General features: G+C 37.8%; 1 protein-coding gene across 4 annotated transcripts in view; it reads left to right on the top strand.

Moving 5' to 3' along the window:
- Positions 1-18,513, top strand: part of Cdk13 (cyclin dependent kinase 13) — a 96,598-nt gene that overhangs the window by 22,459 nt on the left and 55,626 nt on the right. For all 4 annotated transcript variants that reach the window (XM_036187894.1, XM_036187892.1, XM_036187893.1 and 1 more), the window contains exons 2-4: positions 11,290-11,949; positions 15,708-15,878; positions 17,182-17,321. In XM_036187894.1, coding sequence (XP_036043787.1) covers positions 11,290-11,949; positions 15,708-15,878; positions 17,182-17,321 — 971 coding nt within the window. The remainder of the gene's footprint in view (positions 1-11,289; positions 11,950-15,707; positions 15,879-17,181; positions 17,322-18,513) is intronic.

Genomic DNA, 18,513 nt, shown 5'->3' with positions numbered 1-18,513 from the left:
ACCAGTCCCAAGCCACCCTGGAAAGCTTCCCCCTCACCCCAAGAAAGCCTATATAAGCTCTACACCTGTTCAGCTTGTTGCTGTTTCTCACCTGAGGCAGCCCCCCTCCTGTATTCTTCCTTTCCAATAAATCTCAAATGAGGTTTGTTGTGTGGTATGATGTTTGCAGAGCTCAGCTGTAACAGTATTTGCTGGAGCCAAAGCAGAGTGGAGGACTAGAGCAGACCTTGTAACATTTTGAAGGGGAAGGTTTCCCCTAGCCCAGCAGAGTTGTTAGACTCCAGAAGGTCTAAACAGAGCTGTAACAACTGCACTGGGAAACCCTCCCCTGCTGGAGCAGAGTAGTTTGGGGGAACCTTTCCCTTGAGCAGGGCTGCTACACTTACAGTGACTTTGTGGTATTCTTTGGCTCCCGACTGCCAGAAGGATACCTTTCTGTCTGAGCTGCAATGCTTACAGTAAGTTTATTCATTTGGTAGTGTACCAGATTTCCTTTCACTTTTATTTCAATTGAGCTTTTCTTTAGAGAGTCTGTCTCCTTATTAGTTTTGGAAATCAGTTGCAGGCAGTAGTCTACTCATAGACTGTCTTGTCATAGAGCCTGGTACCCTGAACACCACTCTAACAAAGGAAAAGGACATCACAGCCCTGCAAAAACCTTGTGCCTCCTGAACATTACAAATACTTCCAACTGAAAGATGACAAGAAAGGAAAATTAGATTACAATTTGTGTTTTCAAATCTTGAACTCTTTTTATTTCCTTCAACTGTTGCAGTTTTGCAATCTCATTCAGTGAGGCATTTGGACATATACTCTGAGTTCGTTTTTTATGTATTAGTAATTGTTATTTTGAAGTCATTGTACATTAGGTTTTCTTGGGGAATATTATGATGGGGGGGTAATTTTGGGAGTAATGTTTCTTGGTATGGGTATCTGGTCTCACATTTATTTGTTCAATGGGTGTTTGGATCTTTTTTTGGTTAGCCCAACTTGTCAGATTTAGACCAACTGAATGGTGCTTGGTTTTCATTCTTACAGCCACTTTGTTGATGTTTGAATAGCATGTCAGGAGTGGTCTCAGGTCAGCTAGGGATAGGTGCCAACTTCTGAGCCTGTGAGTAAATCTTTAGTCTTAGGGGATTCTCACTGTTACAGTATGCCACAGTTTAGAGGAGGCCAGTCTGGGAATCTGTATGTGGGGTTAGGAGCATAGGGTGCTATGTTTCCAGGGCTTCTTGATAAATGGGTTTGGCTGGTTTGGGGGAGTCCTTTCCTGGAATTCTGGAACATACTCCATGTGGTTTCCAGTGGAGTGGTGGGCAGAATGCATATGGGGGATTTGTCTGGAGTTCTAAGTTGGATGCCAAGTGTTATTGTGGTGTGATGGGTGGGGTGATTGTTAGGCTTTGGACAAGCAGAATGGGACTGGGAAACCTGCCTCTCTGCTGTGGCTCTGCCTGCTTGCTTCCCTGCTTTCTCTTTTCCCCTCTCCATCTCCCTCCCTCCCTCCCTCCCTCCCTCCCCAGCTTTCCTCCCTGTAGAGGTCAGAAGAGGGCATTGGATGCCTTAGGACTGAAGTTACACAGTTGAGAGCTGCCATGTGGGTCCTGGGGGTCAGACTCAGGTCCTCAACACCTGAGCCATCTCTCCAGCCCTTCCACTGTGCTTTTTATTTGACATTGAATTTTCATTTCTAACATTACTTCATTTGGTATTTGTTTAGCAATCCTGTCTCTTTAATGAGTTCCATTGTCTTATTCTTCATTGACTTCACCTGTTACTGTGTTCTTTTTAATGCATTCAGAAAATTGTGCAGCCCCTCTTTTATTTCTTTGAACATATTTTCTTTCAACATGTTTTGAGTTCCTGGTTTGGAATTTGTCTGGATCTTTCATTCTGGGCCTTTACTCTGAGATTGATAACTTTTGGATGAGATGTTGTGTAAGTTTTTCTTGTTACTTGTGTAGCCAGAACGTTTCTCTGGTCCCACCTGGCTCTGTGGTCCCTTAGCCACTTATAAAATAATCATTCAGAGGCTTAATATTAATTACCAGTTGCATGGCCTGTGCAGTCTTCTTGCTAGCTAGCTCTTATAACTTAACCCATTTCTATTAATCTATAGGCTGCCATGTGGCCGTGATGTTACTAGTCTGCTGGCATCTTGCTGCTCCTTTGGTGGTGGCTGGCGTCTGACCCTCCTTTCTTCTTCTCTCCTTATCTCTGCTTGGATTTCCTGCCTGCTTCCAAGGTGCCTTGCCATAGGCCAGTGCAGCTTTATTTATCAACCAATCAGAGTAACACATATTCACAGCATACAGAAAAACATCCCACAGCACCCTTGTCTTTTTTGCTTGGGCTTTATGATCAGGAGTTAGATAACTGGTTTCCTCCCTTCCTTCTTTCTCACCTTCCAGTTGGAAGTATTTGTAATGTTCAGTTGAATACTCTCTGCAATAATTGTCACTCTCCAGAGTACATCCTCCATGAAAACAGCATAATAGTTACGTATATAACAGTCACTCCTTAATTGCTAGTTATTCTATGGAGCAAAGTGATATCGACAGTACTCAGTGGACTGATGTATTAGTTACAGTGTGTATTAGTAGAAAGAAATAGAAATAGGAGACCAGTTTTGGGATGATAGTGATCAATTAAAAGAGGAGCGTGCTCATAATAAGGGGAGCTATAGTAGTAGGAAGTGATAGAAATGAGACAGTTTTGTCTAAAGAAATACTGGGAAGAGAGGTAATATGTAATTGGTATATAGAGCAGTCCAGTTCTTTGAACATAGAGATCCTGCAAATCAGGGCAGATTATCTCCCTGACCCTGGAGCTTAGGTTTGTTCTGATGGGATGGCAGCCAGCATGCCCTACCTGTCCCCTGTCTATCCTGACTACACTTTGCTAATGTGTAGAACTAAACTGCTTTTCTTTCTTGGGGTGTTTCAAGACAGGGTTTCTCTTTGTATCCCTGGATGTCCTAGAACTCGCTCTGTAGATCAGGTTGGGCTCAAACTCAGAGATCTGCCTGCCTCTGACTCTTGGGTGCTGGGATTAAAGGTATGCTCCACCACTTCCTAGCAGAGAGCACCTTTATAAGGAAGGCTTGGGGAAGGATGCCACCATCATTGACATGGGGCCCTCATTGGCTGGGATTAAAGGTTTGCAACACCACTGCCCTACCGAGAGCCAAAACTTTTTTTTTCATATTGAGTATATATGTGGAAATTAGTTTCTATATTTTTAATGGATTCTAGGGTTTTTCTATAAATAAGACTATGTTTTCTGAAAGTAACATAGCTGGCTTGCTTTCTTTTGGGTTTCTTTTACTTTTTTCTTGCCTAATTACAGTGACTAGAATCTCAAATATAATAGGGTAGGAGGAAGAGACTTCCTCCTCTTATACCTAATGATGGAAGGAAAACATTTAGTTCTTCAACAGAGTATTTAGTTATAAATTCTGGGTTTTGGTAATTTTTTTAAAGTTGATTGTGGAGTGCCTTGTAGTAGTGACAAATGTTCTGATTTCAGCAGATGGACAGATGTCAGAGAACAAAGTTAGTCTGGTTTCTAAAGCTAGTTAAGAACTAAGTCACTATGAAGATGAAAGAGTTCAGTGTGGTGACAAAAAGTGGCATCGGGCTTTGAATTGGGTGACATGGCTTGACTATTGATTCTACCTCAGAGTAACAAGTTTCTTAGCATTCTGTCTTCGTTTCCCTATCTTCTTTCTCTGTATTTTCATTGTTGTGAAGGCAGAGCAAGTCAAATGAAATGTGTTTTGTGGACTGATATTCATCGTGTTCTATTCATTTGACAAAGAACTGCTGTCCAGATGGCATTAAACTATAGAGTGTAGTGTGATAAAATAAAATTGACTTGGATTATATTATGCTCCTCAAAGAAGGTATAGTCTGATTAAGGTAGTGTGATAAATGTCTAAAATGAAAAGTTAAGAATGATGGATTTGGTCACATGGATGGTACCGAAAAGTCTCTATTGGGACTTTCTTGGAGTTGGTAAGGCTGTATGAAGGAAGGCTCTTAGACTATTCCTTGAAAATTGGGAAGAATTCGGTGTAAGAGATGGAGAATGTTCTCCGTAGGCATTGAAAACACAGTATAGCATTGGTCACATCTAGTAGTTGTTAGGTATTTTAGTTTTGTTTCTGGTACTGTGATAAAATACCTTGGGAAAAACACCTTTAGGGGGAAAAGGGTTTATTTTGGCTTACAGTTCAGAGGGTATACAATATTGTCATGTTTGGACACATTTTGTTCATATACAGGAAGCAGAGAAAACAAGAAGTGGGGCCAGGCTATAAAACCTGAGAGCCTGCCCCTAGTGATGGGCTTACTTGAGCAAGGTTACACCTCCTGAAGTTTTTATAGCCTTCCCAAACAGTGTTAGCAGACATGCCATACACCTGTGGGGAACATTTAGGTACAAACCATAGTAGTAGGGAAAGCTAGATTAGGACTAGACTCATCTGCAGCACCTTGATAATTGGGTTAACAAGGCAAAATTCCATTCATTAGGAATATCATCAGTAATGTTCTTACTATATAAATATTTATTGAGCATCTGGAATTGGCCAGATTTGTATTCAGAGTTAGAGCTTTGAAGATATTGTCTATCAATTTAAATTATTCTATTATAATGAGATATGACAATATGGGAAGATCATGGGACAAAGATTATTTCTAGCTCAGTCATATTAAAAGGAGGTGAATTTTTGTTGTTTTCGTGTGTGTGTGTGTGTGTGTTAGACAGTATCTCATGTACCCTAGACTGGTCTGGAGTTTGCTGTGTAGCCTTTAACTTTGACCTGATCTTCCTGCCTCCATCTTCTGAGTGTAGGGATTATAGTTGTGCCCTCACCATACCTGGTTTATGTTGTATAGGTGATTGGACTCAGGGCTTCAAACATGCTAATCAGTAAAGGGAAATTTTAGATAGGTTGTGAGGATTATGCTGAGATGTTGCATTCCTTTGTCAGGAAGATACAGGAGGTGATTAGAGGAATGTGAGAGAAACATTCTAGGCCTGGCATTTTGATTTTTTTTTTTTTTTTTTTTTGAGTGGTTGGACAAGGGCTTTGTATTCATGCTGTGAGTAAGGACTTTTGGTAGAGGAGTACTTGGAAGAGTGTTCAGGTGGCTGCATGGAGAGTAATCAGGAAGGATGGAGACTTGACCTAGGAGTCTGGTAAAGAGACTAATCCAAGTAAGTGATGATGCACAATCCAATGTAGAAAAGAGTAGCTGGAGACAGAGACAGACACTGAGACTGACTGGCCATGGCATGGGCTTTTGAAACCTCAAAGCCCTCTCCTCCCAGTGACCTACTTCCTCCCAATCCTCCTAATCCTTTCAAATAGTGCCACTCCCTAATGACTAAACATTCCAATATATGTGTCTATGGGGGCCGTTCTTACTCAGATCACCACATTTTGTAAGTATAAATTAAATTCTGCGTGAGAATAAATATGGTACAGAAGAACCTTAAGAGGCAGACGCTGCCAGCACATATAGGCAGGAAAACAGAAGGGGAGCTGAACTAGTAGTAGTGGTTTAAGAGTGTACCTAACATTGTCATCACAGACGTTGAGTTCAGTGAGTATATGAGTTTATGGGCAGGAGTTTGATTTGCAGGAAAGATAAAATAGCAAGATACCTGTCTACTATTTTTTTAAAAAAATACCTGTCTAGTATTTAAAAAAATATTCCCAGGGGTTGGGGAGTTAGCTCAGTGGTAGAGCGCTTGCCTAGCAAGTGCAAGGGCCTGGGTTCAGTCCTCAGCTCGGGGGGGGGGGGGGAGATTAAGAAAAATATTCCCATAGGTATGAGAAAGGATATGAGAAACAGCATTTTTTTTTTTAAAACAAGCTTACAGGTTGTGCCATTTGGGGTCAACACTGTGTAAAATAAGGTTCCAGAGAATGGGGCATCAGTAATTTACCAGAGGGGTTAATTTTAGATAGCAGTGACGTAGAATGTAGGTGGAAGGTAATATAATTTGTGTGAGAGAAGATGTGCCTGGTAAATATTGGAACTGGGGTTGTGAGCTTAAAAAAAGCTGTGAAGGTTTGTAGAAGAAAAGGAAAATGAAGGATTTGGAACATGTAAAACAGTCATTGAACAGTGAGGATCGGTTTGGTTATGCTGTTTACAGAAATAAGTGGAGCAGAGAGAATATATTAATTGGACAGGGTAGATTAGGAGAGAAGGTGGTGGGGTGAAAGAGAAAAGTGATTTTGAGGATAAAAGAGGACAATATGGTAGGCTGTGTAATAGTCCCCTGAGATATCCATGTTACACCCCCTGGAATGTGTATATAAAGGATGTTGTGGCCAAAAGATGATTAAGAAGCACTACCTAGGTAGTTCCTGTATGATTGCAAAGAGCTCTATAGAAAAGTGACTGTAGGATTGAGTCAGAAATGCCATGTGATGATACAAACAGGGAAGAAAGGATGGAAGCAGAGGCCTGCATGATGGACGCCTTGACTAAGTGAAACTGGGAAAGGTGAGAGAACAGATTGTCTCAAGAGATTTGAGCAGAGGTAGATGGTTTACTTTTTCAAAGCTCACTGGATTGCTGTCTCCAGAACTGTGAGATAATTTGTGGTGTTCTGAGTCACCATGTTGGAAGTAGTTCGTTACAGCAACAGTAGGAAATATTCAGAGGACATGGCTATAAGGGAATGCAGAGTTAGAATCAATAAGATGAGGCAGTTGCTGAGATAACATGTGTCTACCAGGAAATGAAATTTATAGCTTGGTTAAGCAAATAGAGAATAGTAAAATTAGAAAGAGAATATTAAAAGGAGCAAATATTAGAGGATGATGTATGTACTTCCTAAGTCATAATTTTAGATGGTGCTGGATCTTATATATTCAGTAGTTCGAGTCTAGTACTATAGATTAGATAAGGTAGAAGATTTAAATGAGATACATTTAAGAGTCTCTGTTGTAGAGCATACAACAGAACATCATTTATAATTGTCTGGGTTTTTGTGGCTTTTTTTTTCTTTCTTTTTTATTTGAAACAGTGTATGTATGATTATGTAGCCCTGGCTAGTCTGGAACTTAATATGTAGACCAGTCTGGCCTCAAACACATGAAGATTTTTGCCTGTTTCTGCCTCAGAAGTGCTGGTATTAAAGTTGTGTCTCATGTCTAGCCATTTAAAGTTTTAACTTAGGAAGGTAGCTAAGAAATGCTTGAGAGAGACCTTTTAAAAAGCATACATAGGTAATTAAAAAATCTAAATAGTACATTTAAGAGAAAAATGCAGGTTTTTTTTTTAATGAATCTTGCTTAATCTGCTTTTAGCATAACATTTTCCACTTTTATTCATTTTCCTGCAAATGCCATGATTTTATTTTTGTTTATGGCTCAATAAAATTCTATTGTGTGTATGTACCATGCTGGTTTTTTTAGCCCATTCATGTGTTGGTAGACATCTGAGTTGGTTCTATTTCCTAACTATTGTGATTAGTGCAGCACTAAACATGTATGTGGAAAGGCATGTTTTGAAAAAGAAATAGCACTTAACATGGTAATTTTCATTTTGGTAATCATTTTCATACCTTGTTTGAGGACTTTTAACCACTTTTTAAAGTAAATGTATGTGACTGAAAATTTTTTGAGCACGTAAGATAAGCAAGGCAAAAAAAGTAGGCTAAGAAATGTTGGGGATAGTAGCCACTGTATGTATTTTGTTATCCCAGGAAGTTATATTGGCAAATGATTCTCCATGGTGGATTGGATATTCTTTTAGCAAAAATAATTTAAGAAGCTAAAAAGTTGTTAAAGTATTTTGGCTTAAGACTTGACATACCTCTAAGCTAGTAAAAGTTCTAGAAAGAATGAAATCCAACTTAGATAGTTCAGAAGACTTTAAAGAGACCACAGAGGTGATGCATATTAAGGGAGCTCACAAAGAATGCTTAGTGAGAAGTGATAGGGACCCTGGAGTGACAAGAAGAGTGCAGTACTGTGGGCTTGATGAAAGTTGCCCAGAAGAGGATGTGTCGTAGGAGCTGGGATGGTGGGGAGGACAGCTGCCTCAGTTTGTGTGTGTTCACCAAGTGCAGTGCTCAGAACTGGATTCTTGCAGAGTCTCTGTGATATAGTTGGAATGACCAGGGAGGGTATCATGCTCTTCCCCTTTAAAGCAGTGGTTCTTAACTCATGGGTTGTGCCCCTTTGCCAAACTTCTATCTCCTATTACAATTCATAACAGTAGCAAAATTACAGTTATGAAGTAGCAATAAAAAGATTTTACAGTTGGAGGTCTCCACAACACAAGGAAATGTACTAAAAGGTTGCAGCATTAGGAAGGTTGGTTGAAAACCACTGCTTTAAGGGACACTTAAATAAGCCTAATTAATAGTGAGCACTAGCCTGTTTGAGTTGCAATTCTGGTTTTACTTGAATTGTATAAATTTGGGGAAAATTCTTAAAAGCATAGGATAATGTCTTAGTTTTTTAAAAGATATCTTTAAAAACTTTTGTTTGTAATTGTGTGTGTATTTGTAGGGTATGTGCAAATGAGTGCAATGCCCATTGAGATCTGAAGGTAGCTTTGATTCTCCTGAAGGAAGGTGCCTGACCTTGGTGCTGAACCTTTGAGAGCACTATCTGCTCTTAAATCACTACCACCCCTAGCCATCTTGTCAGCTTCTAAAGAGATCTTTAACTTACTTAAAACAAGCAATGTGGTGGCACATGCCTTTAATTCCCAGCACTCAGAGGCAGAGGTAGGCCGATCTTTGTGATTTGAGGCCAGCCTGGTCTACAGAGTGAGTTCCAGGATAGCCAATGCTACACAGAGAAACCCTGTCTTGAAAAAAACCACAAAACAAACAAGCAGTGAATAGTTAATATGTGTTCATTGTAGATTCAACATATAGAACTATTATTAGAAGAACCCATTTTAATTATATTTACTTGAGTGAGTGAGTGAGTGAGTGAGTGAGTGTGAGAGAGAGAGAGAGAGAGAGAGAGAGAGAGAACATTGAGATTAGAAGACATTGCAGAAATTGATTTTTCTCCTTCTACCTTGTGGGTCCTTGGGGCTTGAACTCTTGGTATTCAGATTTGGTGGCAAGTACTTTAACATTGAACTGTCTTGTCAGTGCAAGAAAAGAATTTTTAAAATTTATTTATTTATTTTATGCTCATTGGTGTTTTGCCTGCATGTATGCTGCATGAGAGTGTTGGGTCCCCTGGAACTGGAGTTACAGACCGTTGTGAGCTGCCATGTGGGTGCTGGGAATTGAACCTGGGTCCTCTGGAAGAGCAACCAGTGCTCTTAACTCCTGAGCCATCTCTCCAGCTCCCAGGGGGAAAAAACAGACAAATTTTGTTTGTAAGAAAGTATTTTAGTAAGATGGTTATGTGTGTTTGACGATGCATTTCTTTTTTGCCCTTACAGCTATATGCCTGAAGCATTAGTAAAGTGGTAATGCTTTTGGTAACGTATAACAAAACTATTAGTAAAATTTACTTGAATTTTGTTTTTATATTAAATTTTAGCTTATCAAACTATGTTAGTTGTAAATAGGAATTTTATCATTGTAATTTACTAGCAACTTAGCAGAGGCTGGGAGTGTTGCATATAATTTTTTATCTATATTAAATAAGTAAATAGAATCATCGTCCTAGAAAATAGAAAATTGGTAGAGAAATTGCTTTTTATAAAAGCCTCTGCTATTACCTGTGATGAGATGCCGTCTCTATGCTTTCTCTTACTGTTCATTGGTATCTGTCTGTCTGGTCAGGGGATAACAAATGTGACTTACATCTGATTTGTTTGGAGCTCAGTGATCTGAAGGGAAAAGAAACAATTAAAATGTAGCCAAGTTTCCTAGTACAGCATTTGCTTCCTATATAAAATTATGCAGGTTATGTTACAATCATCTTTCTTTGCATTTAGTTAACTGTTTTCATTCATTTCAGTGAATATTTTAGGCTTATCTTTATTTTAATAATTAGTATGTACAACTACTTAATGTGTTAGAATATTTTTGAAACTAATGTTCTTACTGTTCTGAAATGATTGTATATATTTTTATGTAAGGCATGGGACTTATATACAATGATAGCTCAGTGCTGAAACAAGTTAGGTCTTATTTTCACATTTGTTTTGAAGGAATGAGGGAAAAGCTGGATTTGTATATCAGTTTATCCTGAGCCTAGAAATTTTTGTTCATATTCTAGAGTTATAGAATGTTTATAAAAATATCTCTCCACATTGTAATAACACTAGCCATAAATAGAAATGTTCTACTTTTTTGTTTCTGGTAATTTTCACTATGGGTTCCTGGGATTTCTTGCTTCCTGTAATTTCCCCCAAGTTTTTTTCAGTGTAGTCTCTGTCTTCTTGGTAGTTTACTGTGTTAACCTGTCCTACTTTAGAATCATCATTTCTACTCAAATCTAGAAAGAGCGCTCTTATCCTCTATTTAATATGTTAAATTGTGCTAACCTGTCTCCTGTAGAGTTAAAAATTGTGAATTTAATAACCTAGCATATGACTATAACTTGTTAGTTAAGGCTCTAGAAAGGATTCCAATTTAGATGGTCAAGAGACTTTTTTAAAGACTACATTTCTAGTACAGACACATTTTTTTTCCCCCAAAATATTTAGGGTGTGTACACATCTGAGCCTGTATGTATGTGCCACCACCATGTGTGTGCAGGAGCCTGTGGAGGACAGAAGGAGGAGGGTGTTGCATCTCCTGGATCTAGAGTTGGGGATGTTTGTGAGGCTCCTTGTGGATGCTAGACTTGTAGTTGAAGGGATTGCAGAGGTGAGATAGAAGAGGAGAAGCAGGGAACTCTGAAGTATCAAAAGCAGGACTCATGGTGGTAAAGAGACACAGTTTGTCCCAGGAAATGTGACCAAAGGAGGGGAATGGGAGACTATCTTGCTCCTGTTTTTGATCCTTACTGTCTGCTTCTCCTTCCTGAATTAGCAGTGATGGCCTGTTGCTGCCCTAATTGTTATATTTTTTATGGAGTTTTCTATTTTTTGTTTGTTTGTTTGTTTTGTTTTGTTTTAAATCCAGCCTTATCTTTGGGCATTCATAGGCCAGAGAAAAGGAAGAATATTTTAAAGAAAATTGCCATCTGGTATTTTACTTAAAAACAACAAAACCCTTCAGAGATGCTATATTATTTTGAAATTAAGTAAATTTGTCTCACTTCAGAGATTCAAATTAGCACTCTATAAAGTTTAATTTGGTTAATGACTAAAAATGTTAATTATTTTTCACCAGACGCTCTGCCAAATCTCGAAGCAGAAGCCCGTATTCATCTAGGCACTCAAGGTCTCGTAGCAGGCACAGATTGTCTAGATCGAGAAGTCGTCACTCAAGCATTTCTCCTAGCACACTAACTCTCAAGAGTAGCCTGGCAGCTGAATTGAACAAGAATAAAAAGGCACGCGCTGCAGAGGCAGCAAGGGCTGCAGAGGCAGCAAGGGCTGCAGAGGCAGCAAAAGCTGCAGAGGCAGCTGCCAAAGCTGCGAAAGCCCAAACTGCATCTACCCCTACCAAGGGGAACACAGAAACTGGTGCCAGTGCCTCACAAACCAACCATGTAAAGGATGTGAAGAAACTTAAAACTGAGCATGCACCTTCTCCTTCAAGTGGTGGGACTTTCAAAAGTGACAAAGCAAAAACAAAGCCACCCCTTCAAGTAACAAAGGTAGACAACAACTTGATTGTAGACAAAGCCACCAAGAAAACAGTTGTTGGGAAGGAAGGTAAAGCTGCTGCTACAAAGGAAGAGCCAGTGTCTACTAAAGAGAAAACCAGGCCGCCACTCACACCAGTCGTAGGAGCCAAGGAGAAGGAGCAACATGTGGCTTTAGTGACCTCCACATTACCACCATTACCCTTGCCTCCTATGCTGCCTGAAGATAAAGATGCTGATAGGTAAGTGCAAACACATTTGAAATTTGTCAGTAACTGTTCAAAGAAAAAAATGAAACTTTAAACTGAGAAATGATTTAATTCTCTGGCTTATCCTTCCCCAAAGTTAGTATAAAAGCCTTTTTATTTTGTTGGTTTTTTTGGGAATGGGTGAGTAGGGAGATTGAGTTGGCTTTGTACTATGTAGCCCTTGGCCATCCTGGAACTTACTGTATAGGACAGGCTAACCTCTTAGCTCTAGAGATCTGTCTGCTTCTGGCTCCTGAGTACTTGGATTAAGGGCATGCACTACCACACCCAGCTACAGCTTTCTCTACACTGTCTTGTAGATGAATTCTGTAACCCCTGGCCTGGAAGGCCACCAATGTTTTTTTAAAGAATTCTTGCCATGTGGGCACCAATTGTAGACGAATTTCTAGACAGTCTTAAGTAAGAAACACAGAGCCAAGTACAGAGGTATAAGCCGTAGCGATCAAAGCAATAGCCGCCAACTAACCTTAGCTTACCACCTCACCGTAGCTTCCCAAGAGAGCTTGAGCTAAAATGGCCAAGCAGTTTTAATTAATATAAGCTTCTGAGTGATTATTTTGTAAGTGGCTGTGGGGTCTGTGGGATCTGTGGGGCTGGGCAGGGCCAGAGAAAACTTCAGCGACATGACACTGTCTCTTGATTTTCCTCTTTCAGTGTTTCTTTGCTCCTTGAATGGGTTTGTATGTTTTGTGGATATGAAATTTTCTTACTATTACTGCTACTACAGACATGACTATGCTAATAATTTCTTTCTTTCAGCGATTGATTTAAGGACAAAAGTATATAAAGAGGAGGAGACATTCTTTTCAGGGAAGTGTTAAGTGATTAAATAAAAATGTACTGTGAAAAAGAAAAATAGTTAAAAGTATATTTTTATAGCCTTACTGTTTTTGTTAGAAATAATACATTTTGTTAGTGGGCTGCATGTAGAAGATCATAGCTGTTGATAGTCTTAGGTTTTCAGTTTTTCTGTGCTCTATTCCATGTAGTTATGTCCAAAGATGAGGATATTTATCCTGAAAAATCACAGATTAGTTATTTGAATTAAGTGACCTGATAGAATTTTGTAAGCTAAAGTTCCATGCATCTCAGATACTATGATTATTAGCTTTAGTATAAATCAAGATTGTGGGAAATATTAGCTACCTTAGGTTAATGATATTTCATTTTTAAAAAGTAAAATGTCTAATCATTATTGTGCAGAGTTACTAAGTAGAGTAGACCTTATGCTTTGTTTGAAAAGGACTGGTGTTTAGGTTTTTGTAAGCAAAGAACTGTTGCTCACAACAGTTCCTCCTTTTATAAGGGAGGAACCACTCCTCACCTCTACACCCCCTTTCACCAGTTTTAATGAGCATGGTATTTTTATGTTTAAAAGTTTCTTTTTAGCAACCTGGTATGGACTTTTGTTGTTTGTTTAATTTTGTGCTAAACAGGTATTAGTTGAAATTGTCTTGTTGATGTAGGGATAGGGAGATCATTTTTTCTGTGCTGTTAATGGCTTCTAGGAACCTAAATATGGAAGGCATCTTTATGTACTTGTTATTCACTGGAAATTTACAGATCACTTTAAAGAACAGTAATGATCTGTATAATCTCAGTAGTCATGTTTTAAGGAGTGCTTTCCACCTTTGCTTTCTTTAAGCACTCCTTTCTACTCACTCCTAGTTAACTGTCACATTTATATCCTTAAATAAGTATGAAAGTTTGTACATGTTTTTTTGTGACTATAATTTCATAAATCTGTATTCTATTGGTACTTTTATGTATTCAGGCATTTTAAAAAGCTAAATAATAAAACTGGTATGTATACAACCTTCTAGAGCAGTGGTTCTCAACCTTCCTAATGCTGTGACACTTTTATACAGTTCTTCATGTTGTGGTGACTCCGACCATAAAAATATTTTCATTGCTACTTCATAACTATAAAATTCCTACTGTTATGAATCATAATGTAATATCTGTTTTCTGATGGTCTTGGATGACCCCCTGGAAAGGGTCATTTGACCTCCAAAATCTTTCTATGCTCTTAATTTCTCTGTATAAGGAAAGTGTATGTATATAAACATTTTTAAAAACAAGTGGTTGCAATAGTTTTTGATTTACCCACAAGTACTGCTAATGTAACTTAAACAATTACAAGTATTACTTACCCACATAAATTGAAGAATCTGATCTATGTCTTACCTCTGAATGTGTGTGATTATTTCTTCTTGATGACAGTTAAGTTGCTGCTCCTCTTTAACACTTCCATTTCCTATACATTTAGAAATCCGTTGGATCTTGATTAGGTTGAGAACAAATACTGGTTTTGGTCAGAATATTTAGGAGATGATTTTGTGTATTTCCTACAATATGAGGAGCAAAATCTTAAACTGTGATAACTTGGTTAAGTGATGACCAATCTTAAAACATCTGTGTAGGGGGTACTTATTTCTACTTTAGGATATATTCCTGTAGGAATACATTGGTTAGTTTGAAGACCTGTTTTCCCTGCACCCACTAATAAGATTACTGATTGTTACTATAATAGGAACTGCAAATGATGATTTTTGAATTTGATCATTCCTCTTAATAGCTGTTAATAAAGCTAACATATAAAAGACAGTTCTTCCTACTCTACCTAGTCCTCTTAATCAAATGGAACTTTTTCCTCCTACATTATAATCAGTTATAGTCATCTGATCTGAGTTTGGCTGATAGGTGCTTCTTTAGATTTATTTACTTATTTATTATGTATACAGTGTTTTGTCTGCACATATCCCCACAGGCCAGAAGAGGACACCAGATCTCATTACACATGGTTGTGAGCTACCATGTGGTTGCTGGGAATTGAACTCAGGACCTTTGGAAGGGCAAACAGCACTCTTAACCTCTGAGCCATCTCTCCAGCCCCCTGATAGGTGCTTCTTTAAGCTAGATCCTTTCACCTTTTTGCTGGACTGGTGCCTCCTTAAGTCTTAGTCAGATAATGTATGTCAGGCTCACTTTGAATCCTCCCAGAATTGTAGTAAACTGTTTGTTCTGAAAGATACATCATTACCATTGTGTTTTTATAAGATCTCTCTCTCTCTCTCTCTCTCTCTCTCTCTCTCCCTCCCTCCCTTCCCCCCCTCTTCCTCCCTCCCTCTTTCTTTTCATTTCCTTTTTTTCTTTTCATTCCCTCCCTCCCTCCATCATGATACTCCTTCACTCCTTTTTTTAATTTACTGTGTTAAAGATCTTTACATGTTAATCTGATAGGTCCGGCATGCTTAAAATAGATACAGCATATATTTCTGCTATTAATAAGACACTTAGGTTTATAACACAAATGTCAAATTTTGTAAGACAGAATATGACAAATTATATCCATTTAAAACATTAGAGATGAGACCAACAAATTGTATCCTAACAATACTATGCCAACTTTATATCTTCAACAGTATGGAACCATTATATACTACATTCCCTACTTACCTTGCATTTATTACAGTTAATTAGTATCAGTACATTACCATTATTAAAGTCTACACTTTATAGATTTCCATGTTTTTTACTTAATTCTGTGTCATTTTTTCCTTCTTAAAGTACTTAGTGGTTCAAGAATAGTGTTGTTGTTGTTTTTTAACCTGGACTTAAAGGGTGATATAGGAAATACAGCCTTTGCATGCTTAAAGCATGACCATATTTTTAATCATATAGTCATCAAATATTTATGGTTTATGTGGCCCCTCCTGTCTTTTCTTCAGCTTAAGAGGCAGTATTTCTGTAAAAGCAGTTAAAACAGAAGTAGAAAAGAAACTTCGATGTCTGCTTGCTGATTTACCGCTGCCCCCTGAGTTACCAGGAGGAGATGACCTTTCCAAGAGTCCGGAGGAAAAGAGAACAGCAGCTCAGTTACACAGCAGAAGAAGGCCCAAGTATGTGCTTGCTTTCTCCCTGCACTTAACTTGACTGGAAACATTCTATCCTGGATCATTATAAACGTAGAAAACAGTAAGATTGAAAATGAAAAGTGTGTTTTATTTGAACATGAATGTACAGAGTTGTGAAACAAATGTCCACGAGTGGTGTCTATTTGCCATGGCTAATAAAACCAGATGGAGATTTCCTACAGTCTGTAGTTATTGATTGGGGGGTTGTATGTGTCAAAGATAGTTATAGTTCAGATACCTAACTAATATAAAAACACTGAAATTGAGCAACGTGGAAGACAGCATGTGCTCAAACAAAATCAGTAATGGACAGTGTTTCCTTTGCTTTGAACTACTCGCTTCCCCACATAACTGCATACATTCTTAATTTTCCAAGACACAGAATTTTTCAAAATGGAGCTGATGTAGCTTCATGTTAAATACCTGATAGAGTTCTTTTCCTTGAAGCTAAGGGATAAAAAAACTGGTGCTCTTAAAACATATCTGCTTAACAAAGGGAAAGTTTAACACTTTGGGGATAGATTTGATTTAGTATTGCTCTTCAGGTAACATGTAATTTAAGAATATGAGATCATTTTCTATTATGAGGAAAGAATGCTAGTCTGTCCTTGCATTCTTTTGCTACAATTCTTGAATTTCTTTGGTGGGTTAAGACACTACAAAATAACATCTTTTTAAAGAATTTGATCTATTAATCTCTGCCCAACTATGGAATTCTGACTCTTGATTTTATGTGAATTAACACTTTCTGTACTTGTTTGAGTGAAAAATTTTCAGTGTTTTTTGTGGTGATTTTATGCTACTATGAGTCTCAATTTGTAAGTAATTTTTAGTCATTTTGTTAGTGTTTATTATCTTGTACTATAACAGGCCCTTCTCTCTATATACACGTATACACAACACATTTATGGGAGGAGAGAGAATCATTGCATTGAATGGAAAAACAAAAATTCATGGAGACTGGGTAGAGAATCCTGACACTTTCCTAGTAATGTTGATTTTATCCACTACTGAAAAGCTGCGTTTCTAAAAGCCTTTTAAAGAAGCGCCGTTGCTGCTTTTCCCTTTTTTAAGTTTTAATCTACAAAACAGTATGTAGGAATTGTAGGTTTTTTATGAAAATTTATAATATCAACTAGTAATAACTTGTCTTACATGAATGTTCACAAATCTACAAGAATAGGGTGAAGTAACAGGTTTAAGATTGGGTGGGATTGATTTTTAATTATTAAACAGTTCATTCAGTTTGCTTGATTGTCTATAAAAACTTCAGAACTATATTTAATAGAATATGTGGGCCTCGCTATGGTGAAATCAAAGAAAAAGATATTGACTGGGGAAAACGCTGCGTGGATAAATTTGATATCATCGGAATTATTGGAGAAGGTACTTACGGACAAGTTTACAAAGCCAGGGACAAAGACACTGGTAAGAATGTTAAGTTTGGAGTAGAATGTGTTTGCTTTCTGTCTGTCTTCTAATATATATCTTCAAGGATTTCGAAAGAAGTGAAGATTCTTAGTGCTGTTGTGCGGTCTTCATTTTATTCTGTATATGCATTTTCTGTACACATGGGCACACAGTAAACTGAGAAAACTGCCCCTTTGGTATTTGGGCTGTGCTGTAAAGTGGGGTTTAGCAATGTGTTCCTTTTGTGGTGAATAGTCATTAAACTCTTAGTAGCGAGACAGAAGTATTAGTAGTGTGTTTTTCTTTTTCTTTTTGAGGCAGGGTCTTAAGTATGTAGTCTAGGCTGCTTCAACTTGTGACCCCTGCTTTAGCTTTTTGAAAGCTGGTGTTATAGGCATGCCCCACCATGCTTCTATTTAGAAGTAAGTTATTTTATATTAAGAATTACGTAATACTTTTCTTTTGGCCAGCTTTCTCTCTTCTATAGAAATTACCCTTTGGACCAGATTCAGAAGCGTGAATTTTTCAGAACATTATTTTTTCAGAGCATAATCAAGAATCTTACGGGAAGTTTTGAAAGACTCCTTCAAAGAAGAAAAGTAATTGTATTAGAAGTCACATTACAGAAGTTAGACATTTCACTAAATAATGCATAGAGCTTGGTTTTTTTGTTTTTTTGTTTTTTTTTAAATTGGACAGGCTTTCTCTGTGTAGCCCAGGCTGACCTCGACCTTGGAGGTCTGCGTGCCTCCCAAGTGCTGGGATTAAAGATGCTCGTCACCATTGCCCAACAGAACTAGCATTTTTAACTAACATGAACTAATATTAAAGTTGACAGCTGTTTGAGGTCATTTAGTATATGGGAGAACACCTTGTGGTTAGAAACTAATGAAGGTAGTTAGAATGTAGAATAACCATTGGTATTTGATAATATTGTATTATCAATAAGATTACAACTTTCAGAAGCTTTAGTGGTTAAAACACTATATTATAGGGAAAAGTCATAAAAATGAAAAATAAATTTTAATAATTAAGAGCATGATTTTTTTCCTTAGAAAATTTGTGAAATTGGTCCATTTTTTTAATCTGTCCAAAGAAGAGGAATATGCCTTCATTATAGTGAATTTTTTTCTTACGTTGACTGATGCCCAGCCTACTAAGTTTGTGCACATTCCCATAAAACAAAACATAATAAAACACCCTAAACATC

The sequence above is a fragment of the Onychomys torridus genome, chromosome 5 (genome assembly GCF_903995425.1).
Source record: "Onychomys torridus chromosome 5, mOncTor1.1, whole genome shotgun sequence".
NCBI classification, from domain to species: domain Eukaryota; kingdom Metazoa; phylum Chordata; class Mammalia; order Rodentia; family Cricetidae; genus Onychomys; species Onychomys torridus.
This window is presented reverse-complemented; position numbering and strand designations above follow the sequence as displayed.